Raw genomic sequence first — 19762 nt, 5'->3', positions numbered from 1 at the left:
GCAGACTGCGAAGGAAATATCTGTGTCTCAGGAAACCTGTTTTCCACAGATCATTGATAACCATAGCTCTCCCCCACCAACCCCAACTATTTACAAATGTATGCATTTTGCAGGCTCAAAGCACCTTGTTTCACACCATTATGAACACATGCATCGACATTTCATCCTTTCATGTGCAAATTCCAGAATTTAAGAGGGAAAAAAGTTAAAAGATTTTTTTTAAAAAAACCCTTATCTACAATCATGATTGAAAGGATCAAAAATGTCAAACATTGCAGAAGATGGGCTCCAAAAAGAGCTCTTTATTTTACTCACTGTTCTTGCATCATTTTTTCCTGATTTTTCTCTTTTTTGTTATAAAAAAGAAAGATTTCCACTTTTAAATTAAACAGTCCTTAAACTAAACAACTCTTCATGCCATGCAAAAATAACATTTTAGGTACTTTTGAGGCTTCCTGTCTTTTAGTTCATAGGCATTACTAACTGCAGTTTGAAGAAATGAGTTTTTGTAATTTATTGCTCTCTTAACTAGTCACATGCTGGTTTCCCGTGTAGGACAGTAATCTGTTTCTCCAGGATTTGTATGGATATCTGGGGGAAACAAATGGTTTTCCATTTTGTGACCTTCTTGGCTATTGTCCCCTTGTACTTCCCCCCCAGCATGGTAAATGTCTTGAGTACAATTGTGACCCAAGCTTTTGGGTGAAGAAGAACTGACTCGAGGCTCTTCGGTTAAATGGTTCCCATCTTTGTGTTTATCCCCAAAGTAGTTTGCCTTGACATCCTGCTGTGTGTCATGTCTTATGCCAGGGATCTCCATGAAGTCATCTTCTTCGCCAGTGTCCATTTCTGTGAAGCTTCTTCTCTCTTTTGAAGGAAAAGTAAAAAGCTTTTGCTTTGGAAAAAATGGGGATGATTTCTTAGAGGTTTCCTCACTAACCAGTGCTGCATCAGCACCTAGGAAGGGTCTGTCCCCATGTGGTGAATTCTCTTCTAAAAGAATGGTGCTGATATGTTGAGGGGCAGATTGCATAAAGTCACCTGCTGCCATTACTGGCAATGGCCTTGCAGTGCTTGGGGGCGTTTGTGGAGCACTGCCTCTGTTTTCCTTAAAATTAACCTTAAGAGACCTTGACTTTAATGGATTGCTTCCTTTTAAAGAACTTTTGGGACTCTCCATAGAGCTGTCAAAGTGCAAATGACCATGAAGCAGGGACTGGGAGCCAGTGTTATCAGTGCTCATGGTTGTATCAACTGGGCAGTAGTCAAAGGTAATGTCTCTGGGTGCAAACATTTTATCTCTTGCGAGTGATAAAAGCTGAGAACTTTTTGCTCTTTGGTCTTCTAAGTGGGCAGGTTCCATTGGGAACCTCAGCTGTAAGTGAGAACTGGAGTATAGAGGAAGGGGAGATCGATCTGTCTCCGTGAAATCAGTTGCACAGCTGGCAAAACTGTCAATGCTGGAAGTGCTTCTCATGTCAGTGACCACTTCTTTGGGTCCTGACACTAATGGGTCACCCTGTCCAATAACCTCTTCCATTTCTATCTCTTCCTCATACAGGGGTTGTGCTGATGGATCTTGGTAGGCAGCATTAAGATTAGGCTGAGACTGAGTTTTAGTAATTTCATTATATAACATTTCAAGTTTCTGAGCACTCAGGTGTTGGGGACTGGAGGTTGCTGCTGCATTGTTTAGTTCTTGGGAATCTCGCTGGCTTATTTCTTGGTATTTATTCTCCAAGGACTTGTTAGAACTTGCTTCCGACAAAGCCCCCCTGGCCCATTTCCAACGGCTTGGAGATGAGTGGTTATCGTCAGGGGTTTCCTTTGAATTGGCTGCTTCCTCAGTTTTACCAGAATCTACAGCTACATCAATCAGCTCCATGCTGCGAGCAAAGGCATCCTTTAGATTCATTGAAACAATACTTCCATTTCTTTTTGCTCGCTCAAGTGCCTCCCTTCTTTTAATGGCTTTCTCCTGCCGCTTTTGCTCCTTGTAAAACTCTGAGAAATTGTTTACTATGATGGGAATGGGAAGGGCTATTACGAGCACTCCAGCAATACAACACAATCCTCCAACTATTTTACCTAGTAAAGTTTTGGGATAAATATCCCCATATCCTACTGTAGTCATAGTGATGGTGGCCCACCAAAATGATGCAGGGATACTAGTAAACTTTGTAGCATCTTCATCTTTCTCAGCGAAAAATACAAGACTGGAGAAGATCATAATTCCCATTGCTAAAAATAATATCAGTAAACCCAGTTCATTGTAACTCCTTCTGAGGGTAAATCCTAAAGACTGAAGTCCTGTTGAATGTCTGGCAAGTTTAAGGATCCTTAGTATTCTCATAATACGGAATATCTGAACGACACGGCGGACATTTTGAAACTGCAGCACACTTTTGTTGGACTCCGTAAGAAAAATAGTGACATAATAGGGCAAAATGGCCAGCAAGTCAATCACATTTAATGGACCTTTGAAGAACTTCCACTTGTTTGGAGATGACAGGAAACGCAAAAGATACTCCATAGTGAACCAAGCTATACACACGGCTTCTACATGTGCTAGCTGGGGGTTGTCATTTAGCTGTCCAAATTCATCAATTACTTGAAGTTCAGGTAGTGTGTTGAGCGACAAAGCAATGGTGGACAGTACAATGAACAAAATGGAGACTATGGCCAAAATCTGTAAAACAAAAATAAGGAAAGCAGTGGTTAGCAGGTCATAATGAATGTTTGAAATTCAACAAGAGGACTGCAGGTCATCATATTCAGTATATTAACTTATGCAGGCTCCACTACAGAACCTCTGATGGGTTCAAAGAAAGGCCTTACATGAGATACTGGTACATGAATCTTAATATAAGCTGCAATCCTGTGCAAACTTGCTTGGGAGTAAGCCTCATTGAACACAACTGGAATTACTTTAGAAGCATAAGGCTGCACAGTATACTGCTCACATATTGATTCTTCTGAAAATGTCTTTGTAATTATGATCCTGATACTGGTGGTGCCCTGCAAATACTGTATCATCTGTGTAATGGAAAATGCAATCCTAGCTCAAAGATACTTTGGCTGTAGGTGGCTGGGATTAGCAAAAGCAGCAGACAGCAGAATTTCTCTTCTCATGGTAGAACCCTTTTCTGATGGCTGATTTTAGAGATCTATCAGCACAGCAGTCTGCCAACAGATCTATTAATAAAAGAGACAACAGGAGGGCAGAGAAAAGGTGGTGTGAGAAAGAAACTAAATTATATCTGATCCAAACCTCCTACAGCCCATACCATGGCACAGAATAGGTCAGGGTAAAGTTAATCCTAAGTAATTTGTAACATTTTTAGACTGGCCTTGCTTTATTTAGAATTGTCATATTTGCTAGTTATGACTGTGTTCCAAAACAGGAAAGGGAAATAATTTCTGACCATCAATATGATTCTGACTTTTCCACTTCTTCATTTGTGTGGGGGGAAAAGATCTACGTACAGTAGTTAGTTTAAATTGGTGACATTTTAGTGGCTATTTCACATTTAAGAACTTACATTCCTGGAGTTTTGATAAAAAGCCTACACAGTGAAAGACCTTTCTATTTGACAAAAATTTATTACCAAAACTTAATATATCAATGAAATTTGGATCTAAATATTTTGTTACTATCATTTGGCACACCCTGTTTGTGTTATGTTACATAGAAGTAGTAGCAGCAGCTGCAAGTGCAACAGCAACAGAGGTTTTTATTATTTGCCACTTTTGATTAAAAAGATGTTATCTGCTTTGATGTTTTGGACAAGAGTTATAGCAAAGTTATCTGTAGTCTGAGCTACAAATTTAGTTTTTTAAAAAATGTCAGTGTTGTAGGAGTCATTTGATAAAACAATACCCTTGCATATGGGTGTGTGTGTAGAAATATGGCAATGGATATAAGAATAAAGAGGAAACTAATCCCACAACTTCTGTATGAGAAATTGACCCTGTCTTGCTTTTTAGTCTACATCTATTAACCATAAACCCATGTATAAATTAGTTCATATTTCTAAGATGAAAAGTGACCAGCATCCATCAACTCAGAGGAGGGAAAAGGTTACAGTACAGTCTGACTAGAGGCATATCTGCTTTTTAACACAACTGCTTATTCTGGCAGGGTGTTCCACCAACAGGTTCCATGTTGAGGCCAACAGCCACAATTTTCCATTTTGTAATTTGCAAGAATTCAGGTTTTAGCTACTGCATAATCATTGAGAAACATGTTCCAAGCAATGTTCTATCATCTGAGATGTTGCAGTGTTTTAAAGTCATTTTCAGTCATAGTATGTGAAGCAGAAAAAGAAAGAAGTTCAATATACTTTAATATTTCACATTTTAGCAATTAGTTCAATCATTTCTAATTTAAAAGAAAATGGACAGCCTTAATATTACTTGAGAAAATGTTCGGCTTAAAGAATTTGTGCAGCATTTGGAAATGCAACCCCTTCCCCTGGAAAGGCCTTCAGTAATTTTCTGCTTTCAGTTATAAAGCACTACAGCAAACTGTGCTCTGCTTTGAAGTTGAGAGAACTATCTAGAAGAGGAGAAAAAGAGCAAAGGAAGGAAGGTGAGACAGTGAAACATATACTTTTCTGAGAAATTGTTTATTTTAAATAATCTCATGGTCAAATTATATAGAAGTGCAAAAGTGTACTCAAATTTTCTATCTTTTTTATCTATTTTCTAAATATAATTGCACTCAGTGGGCCCTATTTCTAACTAGACATACGCTGGATTGTGCTTATTCCAATTACATCTAAATTCAGCTTGGTCTGGATCAACCCCTGTATGAGCAAAACCAGCTCTGACCTAGTTTTTGCAACTTGAGGGTTCATGGTCCCAGTACTCTGTTCAGCTGCAGTTGTATATAGGAATGAAATACCAAAGCTCTGCTCTAAATTCTGCTCTGTTTGTTCCCATATTTGCCTTTATTTTGAGATAGGATGAGACAGCAGTTGTTAGTTATGAAGGCACTATATTCGACTTAAAAAGATTTTTATTAATGATGGTAGCATCCACCCTAAACAATCAACATTGTCTCCATTCTCGTTCCCACCTACCTGAATATATCTTTTGCCATCTTAAAAAAAAGATACTGTGATCTCAATCTAAACTGGCCGCTTGTTGTGTGCCTTCAAGTCATTTCTGATGTAAGGTGGCCCTAAAGTGAACCTATCACAGGGGTTTCTTGGCATGATTTGTTCAGAGGGAGTTTATCTTTGCCCTCCTTTGAGGCTGAGAGAATGTGACTTGTCCAAGGACACCGAGTGGGTTTCCATGGCTGAGTGGGTGTTGCCAAGAAATTTTGTGATGAAAACTCTATGATAGATTTGTCTTAAAGTCACCATTAACTCAAACATCTTGAAGATAAACAACAACAACAACAACAAGTAACCTGAACTTACTTTAGCTATCTAAATCTGAACTGATCTTAGTGTAAATGGAATTCTTTTTATTCCGTTCAACATTTTTACTTTTATAAGCCTCCTTGAATTTAAGAAGGATAAAATGTTAAAATAAAATAATGTATTTTAAATTGTTGGTTTAATTTTAATTTACATTAGAATTACATACCTTCATGTTTTACCTGTATTGCTGTCATTATTATTAGTCATATAGACCAGGATTAGGAATTGTGACACTTTTCTTATGCAGTTAGACTGCAACTCCCAGCTTTCCTCACCAGTGGCTATGATGGCTAGGGCTGCTGGGACCTGCAGTATAACAATATCCAGAGGTCTAAATACAGTGGGTCCTTGGCATCCACAAGGGTTTGGTTTCAGCATCCTCATGGATAAGAAATTCCATGAATGTTTAAGGCCCATAAAATACAAGGGAGCGATCAGGCAGACCCAGCAACATCAGGGACTGCCTGAAGGAAGAGGCCCCTCCCTCCTCAACTGTCATCTCGGCCTCAGAGGGAGCGATCAAACAGACCCAGCGACATCAGGGACTGCCTGAAGGACGAGACTTCTCCCTCCTTTAACTGTCACCTTGTATTTTGTATTGTATTACAATTTTTACTGTACACCGCTATGATCATTGCGGAATAGCGGTCTATAAATAAAACATATTATTATTATTAGTAGTAAAATGGTGTCCCTTATATGAAATGGCAAAATTAAGGTTTGGTTTTTGGAATGTATATATTTTTAAAATATTTTGAAGCCATGGATACTTGAATAATGTATTTTAAATTGTTGGTTTAATTTTAATTTACATTAAAATGACATACCTTCATGTATTACCTGTATTGCTGTTATTATTATTAGTCAAAAGGGCGGGATACAGACCACCCCTTTGGGGCGGCCTGCACCTGCCCCTCTCCCCGATGGATCAGGGCCTGAGCTGTCACAGCGGCAGCCCCAGAGGCCCCGATCCGCCACTTTTCCAGGCCTCGGGGAAGCAGCAAAATGCTTCATGACCCAAGGACACCCCGACAGCGATGGGGAAAGACTGCACCAGCAATACAAGAGGTGAAAGGAGCTCCATTTTGGAGCTCCTTCTGGCACCGCTGAAAGGGAGCCACAAGTGCCCTGCAGCGGCGTCAGGACATAATGGCCACGTCGCGCCGTTTGGATGCGATGCGACCATCATGTCAAAATGGTGGTACCCATGTAGACAGGGCACCGCCATTTTGATGTCCTGGCAATGTACTAGCGTTGTGGGGTGTATATAAGCAATGCCCCAAGGCAACCCTAGTACGTCGCCAGGACGTGCTAAAAGGCCCATCTGGATAGGGCCATAGAGACCAGTTCATATGAAGTCATGTATATACATATGAAGTCATGGATAAAAAGTCAGTGGATATTGAGGGCTGGCTGTATTGTGTAATGCTAATAGATGTCTCAAAATGTGACAGAAATTTCTTCCCTTCATCTTGCTTCCCACCTCTTATTTCTTGATCTGTTCAGAGAAGTTCATGCAGTTTGCAGTACCCTAACCCACAACCAGAACATCTTTAGTTTCAGAGATGTATATACAAGAGATGATGTTCCTTTTGGTTTATGTCAGCAACCTATTGTTTCAGCAAGTAACATCATCTAGTTTATCATGCTATTTTGCTATGACAAAATAATTATGACTTTTGCAAGCATTCCTCATCAATGCTACTGTGACCTACCAAGTCAACTGAGATTTTTAAAAAAAAAATGGTTGAGGACTGAAAGGCCATCCAAATATAAAAATAACAACTCTCTGATTGATGATAGATGAACAATAAGTACTAGATGTACAAGACAAGTCATCTAAATTGGCCAAGAGAGAGCAAGGCTCATGCCAATTAAGTTCAGTATGAATCTTTCCATTGACTTAAATTGACTTTGTTGATGGTAAATACCACATTAGTAACAGGAAAATTAGCAAAGCATAAGCTTAGAAATATCACACTAATAATGGAAAAGAGGTGACTCAGCACAGGATGCAATCTAAGAAAAGCAAAATACATTTTTATATGCAACCACAAGTCAACATTTTCTACCATATATAATCGTTTACTCAGGTATGGAATAATACTACCAAGCTGTGTGAAAGGCGGCCTTCTATAGCTAGACATCTGTGGCAAAACATTGCATAAACGTTTTAGTTAACAGTTTGATGTCTTTCAGAATGGCTTGTCAAACCCAAAATGGTCCCAATCTGAAGTGTATTTAATTTCAGAAGGACTGAAATGGCACTCCTTTACCTTTTTACTTAGGAGACCATTAAGTTCAGCAATGTTTGCTGCCAAGTAAGTGGTTAAAGATTTGCAGACTATCTTCCACTGAAGTCTGGAAATGTATTGAAGTAATTTTGAGCATAAATTTCCACCAGATATGACTTGGATGTTGTTTTTTCTGGGTAGATAGAGTTGTTCTGGGATCTGTGCAACGGCAATTTTCTCTAAAATATTAATAAATATGAATACTTTTTGCAGAACTACATTGCTTTTTAATTTTCTTCACTTCCAACTATAACTGATCTGCAACCTTATGAATGTACATAACTATTTTGTTTTTGTACAACCATCTATAAAGGATATACCATGTCAATATTAAGTGAACATTCACTGGCTTTTACCAAGTTATGAATGACTGGAAAGTTGAATCTGTCTGTACTCTGATGAACAAAGAGCAAATCCTGCCATTTTTTGAGCTGTCCACAAAGGTGGTGCTGAATAAATGATCACAGACAACTGGTACAAGATAACTGAAATGTACACTAATTTATATAATTTAAATGTTTTTTAATTTTAAAAATGCATTTATAGTCAAAAAGTAGCCAACTTGTAAAATGGGCCGTTCATTTCAACAAACAGTTAGAATTTCAGTGGTTCACAAACTTGTGTCCTCTAGATGTTTTGGACTTCAGCTCCCAGAATTCCTGACTGTTGGCCAACATAGCTATGGCTTCTGGGAGTTGAAGTCCAAAAAACCCAAAAGAACACAGTTTGGGAAATATGTGAATAGGAAAAACAGCCCTATATGGACATTTTGTTATAAGTTAAAACACAACTGTTTCCTAGACAACATATACATGAAATTCTACTTTTTAAAACGTGTGCATAGAGAAATAAGTTATGATGAATTCTTTCAATAAAATAGGGCTAAATGAGAATACTGTGTTATTTATTGATGACAATCTTATCCCACAGCCATCGCTTTTATCCTGGCTTTCCGCCACAGAACTAAGACTGAGGTGTTCTAGCTTTACAGAAACTCTGTAAGATACATTAGCCTGAAAGACAGTGACTTGCCCAAGGTCACTGAGTCAGCTTTACAGTTCAGCAAGGATTTGAACTTGGACATCTCAGATCTAAAAAGACTTTGGGAATTAATAGAACTTGGCTTTTGACAGAAGAAGGTTTTATGTCTGAATTGAATGGAAACTTTAACATCATGTAGAGAACGGTGCATTGTGGACTAAAGCATTGGCGGTGAGAAGGCAGATTGGGATAGTGAGTACACTGACAGAGGTTTGGGTGGTTTTTATTAGATCAACATGGGTCTCTTTTTTGTAACTGTTTATCAAGAGCCTTGTCCAGTGCAAATTAGACAGTGAAAATCCCTGATTCTCTGAAATGCTATTTTTGGGACTAAAATACCAAGAATTCATAGCTGGCCATTGCCATCATACTGGTTGGGCAAGTCTAGGAGCTGTAATTCCCAAAAGTAATGTTTCAAAATTCTGCTCAGATGAAGTTTGTATTTGAATATGCAGGTCATTCCAGGAAATAAGTAGCTTATGGGATACTGGCTTATTCCTGGAGTCTCCTGCTACTATTTATAGACCTTGAGATGCTACAAGGAAAAACACACACACATTGAAATCTGCTCTTCTTTGGTGTAAATGCCATTGCATCTTCAGAAGATTTGTCAATCTACATTCTCATATGTGACTCCAGCATTCTACTCAAATAATTCAGAATTGCAGATATTATTAATGAGGCTTTAGTTTCTAATTAGAACCACAAGCTTTGACTTTTATCTTATTCTTATCTTGCATTCACATCCCTTTGTACTTAAAGGCATCATAATTCACATTCATTTTTGTCATATCTACCTATTGTTAGCCTTGACAGTAGCATAATGACATAACATGCACACTCAGGTTGAACTTCTCCCAAATGAGTATCTATCGTAATCTGTCAGACAGGTTTCCTTGTTCAACTACATTTTGAAAAGTGATAGCTACAGAACGCCATCATTATTTTTTGATTTAAGCTTGGCTGATTCCTCTAACTTGGCTGCCTGACAGACCTTGAGTTGGCTGCAAAGACCTAGTTCCATATTAAAAGGCTTTTGTCCTAAGCACATCTATGCAGGAGAAAGACCCACTGAACACGGTATGATTTATGTATAAGTAAATGTACATAGTTTTATATAGAATGACAATATGGATATGGGCCAGTGGATCTGCAGTGATAAGCAGTTAGCAAGCAATTGGCAATTATCAGTCAGCTAGGATTGCAGTTTCTAGGGCCAATAGTTATGGACTATGCAAAGTAGTTGGGAAGATGCCCTAAGATTGTCATTATGCCATGAGCATACTTGGTACTTATAGAGTGACACAGACAGACAGACAGAGAGGCACCCCCCATTTTTGATGGTTCATTATTGGATATTCCACTGTCTCAGGAGATAACAGATTATAGTCATGTACTTCATTTTTGATCCCTGGTCTTTCAACCATTGCTGCTGCTTTTTCCCTCTCTCTGTCAGCTCAGCAGCTATCCTCCCATCCCAGTCCACTTAGGATGCTTTTCTTTCTCGCAGTCAACTTAGCACCATCTAGTGTTCAGTCTTGCTTTGGCAAGCTAAGAAAAGACTGGGTTCTGCTTGTTAACCGATTCCACATTTTGACGATCCTCCTATCAGATAAGTGTAGGGTTCCTGTATTTATACATTTACTATTATAAGGCCACAAACTAAACGCTCTGTTTACCACCTACATACCTACAGATTTGTGGCCTTATAATAGTAAATGTGTCAAAAGATACAATCTACAGCTAGACATAGTACAACCCAATGAAATGCACTCAATCATCTGGTAGATTGTACAGTTTAGTGCTTAGTGTCTTGCCTTTATTTGAGATATTTTTCATAAGTGCTATAGAGTACTTTTCAAAAGAACGTATTTGGTATTTTATGGCCTAATATTTTTGAACCATAATCCAACAAATGTTTTGTAAATAAACCTAGCTACTACAATCTATCTGTAAGACCAAAAGTCATTTTGTGAATACTTGCAATCTTGTTTCTGTATATAAGTAAATGAAACAATGAATGCTCTCTAATCTCGGTAAATTTGTAGAATATTAATCCATGGCTAGAAACCCGTTGGCTTGTCATACCCAGAGCAGGCAGTATCAAGAGCAGAAAAATGCTGTGGTGCAGTAGCTTTGGGAAAAAAAAGAAAGGAATTGGAAAAAATGGCTGCTCCAAATGGACAAATTTTGTCTGTCTTCCTTGGACACTGGTCTGTGACCCAGGAGAAAGTTCACAGTGCATTTGCAGGATCCTGGCTCATATCTACCCCCCATTATAGTTTTATGGATGTTGATTTTCCTCCCCTTGAAAACTATATGATATTTTTGTTAACATAAACAAGTCTCAGATGTCACACAAGGCACTGAAATATACTGATCTTACTTTATTTAAGCCACTAGCATGTACATCTGAATTTTTACCTTACATAGAATTTGGAATTAAGTTTCTGATCACAACTTCCAGGTTCTTCCAGCTGGTACAGTCAATGGCTATGTTACCTGACAAATCCTGGGAGTCACTGTTCAAAGAAATTAATTTTTGACCATACTAAAGATGATCACACAAGCATATCTATGGCAATTTCCACAGATGGATTTCAAGGACGTTTCTCCATTATAGCCAGTAGATGTCCCTATTATACCATTTTGACTTTGACAGGACATCCCCTTCCCACCCCCTTCTCTCTCTGTGAGTGAGTGTGTGTATGAGAGTGAGCAAGAACAATATTTCTGACTTCACAAAACCAAGTATTGCATATTCTCTTGTATAACAGACTTCTTAGTTGATGCAATGAGCAACAAGAGAGCTGATAGCCTCATGTTATTTCTTGCTACCTTTGAAATTCTGCTGGCTTCTTTGACAATAAGACATTCTCTTCACATCTTTTCTTTCTTTGCAACGTTTGGCTTTTCCTCTCAGTGCCTGCAGCAGCCTTATCTGTACTTAGATTACCGTTAATCTCCCCAACAATTCTTTTCTAGTCTCCTCTTTGTGCAATAGGTCCCTTCTCTGGTCATGTCAGAATGCCTTATTCAAAGACCATTACATGAGTTTCTAAGAGGCACACGTCAACTATTCCAGGTAGCAGTTTCCCAAACTTTGGTCCTCCTGATTTTTGGACTTCGGATCCCAGGATTTCTGACTGCTGGCTAAGCTGGCTAGGCCTTCTGGGAGATGAAGTCCAAAACACCTGGAAAACCAAAGTTTAGGAATCGCTGCACTAAAGCGGTACTTATGCGTGGTGGGGAAGTGAGACAGGACCTTTTCGGTAGCTGCCCCTAAACTCTAGAACTCACTTCCCACTCCTTGCTGTCCTTACTGTCCTTCTTTCTGTCAGCAGGCAAAGACTTTGTTATTCTGAAAGGATTTTAGAGCAGACTTTTAAGTTAAAGATTTTAGAGGGTACTGTATTGTTTTTGCTGAACCATTCTGGACTATTTTAAATCATTTTTAGATGTATATTTTAAATTGCTTTTATACTGTGAATAGTTAGCCACTAATATTCCCCTCACCCATTTTTTGTTTTCCCTTCCTTTACCCTCACTTCAAGTAGAGGTGAATTTGGCTAGAGATGAGCCCTGGGGAGAAGGGGCATGGCTCAAAGGCCACAGGGAGCTAAGCAGTGGCCACAAGCAGTTGCACTGGCTCTGGTCTATTCACTTGGGAAACGGTTTTGCTCTAAAAATCAGCTCCCACTTGTACATAATTTAAGTAGACGGGTCACCACTCACATAAATCCCAATACACCTCCCAACCAGCAGAGGGGCACAGGGGACACTTCCAACCTGGTGAGAGAAGTGGTTGGGAAGCCCATGAAATGTAGTTGACCTTACCTCTGGGTTTTGCCTGTGGAAAGCCCAGTCTCTCCCCCACCAGCTACAGTGGCATCAGCTACCACTGCAGGATTGGGGCACTCTAATTTAAGAAGAATGATTCTGCCTTGTATGTCTAGTTTGGCTTTAGTAGACTCAAGATGGGGCCAGTTCACAGAACATGGGAGCTATAGATGTAGCTGTAAGCCTAATTGTGGCCTGCTGATCTGGTTGTTCACTGTGGCTCATCATACCAAATCTATCCATATTCCTCCTGTTGGTCGGCTTGACTAGGGTGTGCAAAATCTTTATCAAATAATCTGTCTGACAGCTTGTTACAAATGAATTGCTCATCACCCGGAAAAGGTGTCACAAAGATTTTTTTTAAAGTAGCCTCAGTGTGGAGCTCCCTAACACATAATGCAGCAAAAGCAACAAGCTCTTAAGTATTGCTTGATACCAATAAAACAAGTCAAATACAGTTCTGTGTGAGTAAAGTTGGGTTTTGCAGATCTGGATTTCTGTATGTTACCCTAGCTCTCTGTAAAATGTATGAGGCAGCTCCCCAAGAGAGGTAGTCAAAGGTTACATGAGATTCAAAGTTCTCATCATATCTTTTCCAGACCAGTTGATGACAATTAATTTGACTGGCCCAGAAACCAAGGTACTGACATCTTCTCTCCTTGTTTGTGCAATGCTGGTAGTTTTCTTCCCTGATTGGTGTTGACAAGACTGGAAACCAATGGAATCCATTCCCTATCTGAGGGCTCTTAAAAGGTCACTTGGCTTTACTCTTTCTCTTTGATCTTTCAGGTCTCAGATGTGGGATGTGGGCCAGATATTAATGCTGTTGGGCAAACTTTTCATCTTTTGCTCCTTGATTCTCCTTGAGAGACTCAAACATATCCTTAATTGGGAATGCTCATTGTCATACTGTTTGAGTACTCACATAAGGTGAAACTGTTGCTGCTTGTGGCTAACAGTAGCATGTGGATTTTTAATGCAGGAATGGGGAACATGTGGCCCTCCAGATGTTCTCAGCCTGCAGTCTCTATCAGCTCCCCATTGCCTGTGCTGGTGTGGGTTGATGGCAGTTGCAGTCCTTCAACGTTTCACAGTCTGTTCATTTCTCAGCCATGTTCTAGTGGGGCTCATTTTCTAGATTTCCCAGTGAACACATGCATGGAGGAGCAGGATCAATGCAGTTGTCCCCCCCTCAACATCTCAACTAAGATGTATTTACACATGGAGAACACTCCTTCCTCTCTCTTCCTGACATGTTCAAAGAGCTGTTCCTTGCCACTGGGGACTCTGATAGGCAGACTTTCTGACTACACAGAGAAAGCCCTATGCAGATTCAGTTTGACTGTGAGAATTTTCTATACATGCTCAAATGAATACACTTAGTTTGAGGTGGAGCTTGACAGTTTAGCTTACTTTCTTTCTATGTAGTCATTTGAGGTAAGAAGTTCTGGCTTCACTAAACAATATTCTGGGAACCATAACTGATGTTGGAATCACTTCTCAGAGCTATTAACATTTCAGTCTGAAGTGAATTAATGTCAATCTCCTGAAATGTTTGCATTAAAAGCCATTCAAAAATTCAAGGTCTCTCTCTCTCTTCCTTAATCCTTCTCTGTCTGTATTGTACAAAGATGTCCATTCTTCTAGGTGTGAACAAAACTATAAATCCTATGTGTTTTCATTATAGGGTTTTATAATTTCATTTGGAAGGCTGCCAGATGTTTCTAAAAATGCTTCATGTAGCTTACTTTGCATTTTCCCTATACGGTCATCTTCGTGAAATGTTTTGCTAATTGGCAGTTTGCTATCTACCTCATTTAGGCTACAATCCTAAGAATTTATAACGACATACCAGTTATCAAGGGCATGTTTTTGTAGTTTCTATGATGAAAGACTCCCAAGTTCACCACCAAATAGTTCTTTTAAATCAGTCCAGAAACTGTCATACTCCAAAGGTGATATGACCTCTAATTTATAGATTTATTATTTCTATAGATAATCTAGTCCAAGGCGGTTCATAATCCCAAGCAAATACACCAACTGAATTAACATTAACACTTGAAAGAAGTCAACATTGATTCAATGAGTCTGCTCTAATTGGGACTAACAATAGTATTTATGTGCAAGTTAGATGCTTGCATGAAGTCCAACATCTGGAAACAGACCGGCACTTGGGATGTCCGCAGGACGTCCCATTTTAAAAAAGGGGCGTCTCTTCTAGACGCCCCTGGCTCTAATACGGACTCTGTCCGTACAATATGGTGCCGGCCGTTCCATGCTGTGCGTCCGAACGTGTCGCGGCATCTGTGATGTCCGAATGCGCCCCATTTTGGAGCTTCTTTTTTGGTCCGTGCGGGAGCCGCGCGGTGTGGCTGCTGCGGCTCCCACACGGAGCAAACAGTGGCGGCGGCAGACCGCCTCAAAGCGGCGGTTTATAACCTGCCAGAGAGACACACAGAGAGAAAGGTCCACATGAATAAAACACTTCTGGAATATTGTATAATTCCCCACTTCCCCAGAATGAAGCACAACTGAACCTACTCATATGCCCTTGTAACTTTCATCAGGGTGTTTCTGCTCCAATATTGCCATATAGAAGGGAGATCAGTAGTGCATCAGGCCTTTCCATACTGACAGTAATAATACATAGTTTTTTGTGGGTTTTTCGGGCTATGTGACCATGTTCTAGAAGAGTTTATTCCTGACATCTAGAACGTGGCCACAAAGCCCGAAAAACCCACAAAAAACTATGAATGCCAGCCATAAAAGCCTTCAACTTCACTGTGATAATACACTATCCTGTTAGTGACGTGCACAAGTGCAGGTGTAACTTATGCCAGCATATATCTTTTGGGGGTCATTGTGAAGGCTGATATTCTCTTCCACCCTCCACAGCGACCAAACTTCTGCTTCCCCATCTAAGTTTCGACATGATAGCCCCACTGAAAAGTCATCTTCTCAGTGGAAGAATATCAGTCTGCATTTGGCTATGAGGCACAGCCAGACACTTCTCTGGACCCTCCCCTCCACTAGTCCTGGCTGTTCAGGGGCCTATCTCAGCAAAACTGTGAACCCTTGGGATGAGGAGCAGACAGTTGTAGCAGAGTTCTTCCTCTTAAGCTGACAAAGCAGGACGTCAGCTACAGACCAGGAAATGCACCCAACATGGCAGCTTAATTTGAAATGGCATATTTCAGCCACTTTTTGCATTAAATAGTACGATGTGACATACTATTTGGACATCACTGCTGAAGAAAAAAAGGGAAAAAATCAACAATGCACCATAACTCAAAATCTAACCTGATATAATACACAGTCATTAAGCCAAAGAGATTAGAGATAACTCTAAATAAGCAGAAGTATTTCTGTGTGCAAATATAATTTACTTCAGTGATAGCATCTTGCAATGCCACTGAAATCATGGACAATAGTAAGCAATGTGTCTTCTATTATACTCTTCAGCTTGCCCTGTTTCATTGTGTTATGGCACTGCCATTTGGTTGACATTAGGACACAATGTCTTTTATGCTTCCCTTTACAATGACTGCAGCAATACAAATCTCAAAATCACACACAAAATTTGGTATTGTATTTGGTATTGTGACACTCCCAGAGCTAACATTTCTACATAGAACTACAACTCAAGTAGTTTCTTTCCACATAAAATCACTCTCAAGCACAGAGGACTAGTTTCTTCCAAAATCCACAAGCTACTAAGGATCTCAACTGGGAAGGGGCACAATGTGGGAAAAGAGCCTTAGTGTCTTACCCTCCAGGCTATCATGGCTGTTTGACAAGCCTAACAGTGCGAGTTGCAGCTGCACTGGCTTGTTCTCCATCTCAAATGAAATTCAGTATTCCCAAATCAATAAGCCATGGAAGCAAGAGGTATCTGGTGTCAAAAGTCCAGGGTCAAGAGAGCCATAAACCAGAGACAGATGTCCCAGCCATTGCCTTTCTCATCTCTTCCAGTTCCTCTTCCTGCTCTGAACCCGACTTGACCTGCTGAACCAAAGGAAGACTTGGCTGACTACTAGGCATCTGCTGTGGCTCCTTCAAAGGTAAGTGGTTCGTCTTCTGATGAAGAAACTTTCACCCACTGTATGCAGCTAGCAACAGCTGGGTGCATGTGCCATTATACATCATTGGAAGGTAGATCAAACATTTCAGCAGAAGAGGACTGAAATGATGGGAAGCAATAATGACCCATCTAACTGCCAAAAGGCATTGATATGGGCCTGTTTTAACAGTCAGAGCAATGCTTTCTTCAGGATTAGCTTACTTCTTATGAGCCATCTACCTGCTTCCAGTCCTAATAATCTCAGAGCTCATAGACCAAAATCATTAATACTGGATTGTAAAGATCAGCCAACATATTTATACAGAGGAAGGTGATGGCAGTGACAGCAGTTGGATAATCGTGTGGCTGGTAGTTTTCCAGCCATTTCAGAGGCCCTTCATGAAGCTGGGCCCATGTTTTGTTGTGCTGTGGGCAAATATTGGAATGGATTGTGTAAGGGGATGTTGGAAACCTCCTCACACAAGTGTGAAAAAAGTACAATTGCCAATACAGCTTAGAAATATGTCACCATAGCACCCCAAGAGGATTCTGGTGAGGGAATGCTGAATCATCTTGGGCTCTAACACATAACTACCCTGAGTCATCCATTTGCATACACACATAACACAAGAAACTGTTCAAGTATGAAGCCTAGGTTTTGTTATTCCTACATAATGTTCTCTATCTCCCCTGTTTTCCTTATTTTTTCACCTTGGTTTAGATTAGAACAAGCTAGCTTCCTTATTTTCTATGCTACTCTTCAGCCCTTGTCAATTTTCCTGATCGTCTACTTTTGTATGCATCTCTTTTAATTCTGCATTTCTGCTGCTCTCAATTAGTTTTCTGCTGATTCACTTCTATTTCATGAACGGATGTCTTGGATCAATATCCACTATGTGGATGTTGGGCAATAAGCATGCCTAATACCTAGATAATTTTTATTCAGAGTCTGAGCCAGAAAATACTTAGGATGTGGAACAGCTGTGCATTGTTTTCTTCATCTTTCGGTCATAGCGTGCAATATGGATAGTGTTCCATATCTTATAGCTCCACATCAGCACTGATCCCTATGATGAATAAAAATGATGCAAAACCTGTGCAGCTGGAATGTGGTGAGAAGACTATGTAGAGGACAATTTCAAGGCTCTTCTTTCTGGTAACCATAATGTGTACATTAGCCCATTCTTAATAGATTGGTGTATTAGAAACCTTGTTACACATTTATCCTGTAAGGCAGGCCTTGGAGAAAAATGCTGTTTGGAATTGCTAACTTCCCTCTCCTGATAGTGATAGAAGCTTGCCTTCTTCTCCCTTTAACATACATGGTCCTGGGAAAAGTGAATCATTGCATGATGGTCTTCCATTATGGTTGCCCATTCAGGATCATCCTAGGCCCTGAGGTTTCCAGCTCCTACAGATGTCTAAGTGCTATGCATTAAGTACCAGCCACAGATGTTCAGAGATGTTCCGGAAAAAAAGAGAGAGACTGTATTTTACTGTGCGGAAATTAAGACAGAAATCTTATACAAAAGGGCTGTTCCCAGAGCAAGGTGAAGTGAGGGTATCATTCCTTCTCACTTTCATAGAGAAATCAGATAAGAAACATTTAATGTAGCCTACTTGATTGGAGACAGAAAATCAATGCAGAGCAGAGGGTGAGTCCTGGGACTACCAGAACTGGGAAGGAAGGAGCAGCTGATTAAGTAAATGCACAAGTACTCTGTCTTTGCAAGTTGCAACAACCAATCAATTAAGCATTGCTAGTTGTAGCATTCTGCTGCTTTAATAAATGAGATGGAGATCTGTACACAGTTATTTCCTTTTGCCTGAAGGTGAGCCCACCAAAATTAGAGAACTTGTACCCCCATCCTCCATCTGAAGATGTCCCCCAAAACCTTAAGGCCAGACCCTGAGATCTGGCAACCTTAACCGTTATGTGAGCAGAGTGCACCAGGTTGATTCCAGCACAGATATTCCAACAAACAATAAATGCCAAGTTTTATAGAATACAGAGAACATATATTTGAGGCGGGGAGACATGAATTAGTTAAAACAATTGAACCCTTCATATGGAAGCAGCATCTGAAGGGATATAAATAGAAAAAACTGTAATAGAACAGGCCAAGAAAATTAAAAGAAGAAAATAAGAAGATCTGCTATTTGGAACAACAATACTCTGGTAGATTATACTTAAGAAAGCAAAGTCAAATTTGATAATGTGCTTGCTATTGCTATTGATAAAATAAAACACCTTGGCTTTCACAGACCTGTCACACTACAGTAGGCTGTGCTTTAATGGATATGAGACTTAACTGTCTGGCTTGATCAGCTGCTTGTGAACATTAATGGAGCTCTATTTAAATCTATGTAGTTAGGTGTGAAGCTGAGATGCTGCCTCAAAAATAGAACCTGGTTTTCTGGTGCTACATTATTTTTAACAGAGAAAAAAATTGGTGAGAAGAGTTAAAAATGGAGGAGTAGGGTCTCTTAATGCAACAGCATAATGTAAAGCAGCATCTCCCTCCCAATGAAATGGCTCTAACCAATAGGAAATGTTTTTGGGGGACTCACACATGACAGTGGGCAGAGCTGGGACTTCATCCCCTTTTCTGTCTCTCTGTCTTTCTCTGCTTCTCCTGTCTTGTTTTCTCTCTCTTATGGTAACACCTTTCCTCATTCTCCTTTTCTGTCTGTCTCTCTCCCTCCTCCTTATTCTTTTTATTCACAGACAGCACAACCATTGCCACCACCACCAAAGCAACCTGCCATTCAGCCATTTCCTGAAGTATGGAGGCTTTTCAAAGTATTCTGTTCTCTCAGCACTGCATCTTCCCCATCTGAGATGGGACACACTTTTGAAAGCATGGATTGGGTCAAATCACTCTGTTCAGAATGAGTCCATCACATACAATTGCATTAATGTGGAAAAACAGAAAAACTCTGGTGACACAAACACAGTATCTCTCCCACTCATTTTAACACCCCAGAAGGGAGGTAAACTGGGTGGGGAGGTAAACTTGGATGAAGTTTAAGAGGGTGTTCTCACTTAAGATTTGAAATGATTTAAAATACAACGTTTTTAATAGATCCGATTC

General features: G+C 39.9%; 1 protein-coding gene across 1 annotated transcript in view; it reads right to left on the bottom strand.

Annotated features, from left to right (window-relative positions):
• Nucleotides 1-303: 303 nt before the first annotated feature.
• Nucleotides 304-19762, bottom strand: part of KCNB2 (potassium voltage-gated channel subfamily B member 2) — a 193189-nt gene continuing 173730 nt past the window's right edge. The window contains exon 3 of the mRNA XM_042466191.1: nucleotides 304-2689. Coding sequence (XP_042322125.1) covers nucleotides 533-2689 — 2157 coding nt within the window. The 3' untranslated portion in view covers nucleotides 304-532. The remainder of the gene's footprint in view (nucleotides 2690-19762) is intronic.

The sequence above is a fragment of the Sceloporus undulatus genome, chromosome 4, assembly GCF_019175285.1.
Source record: "Sceloporus undulatus isolate JIND9_A2432 ecotype Alabama chromosome 4, SceUnd_v1.1, whole genome shotgun sequence".
Lineage (NCBI taxonomy): Eukaryota > Metazoa > Chordata > Lepidosauria > Squamata > Phrynosomatidae > Sceloporus > Sceloporus undulatus.
The sequence above is the reverse complement of the archived record's forward strand: the minus strand, read 5'-3'. Positions and strand labels throughout refer to the sequence as shown.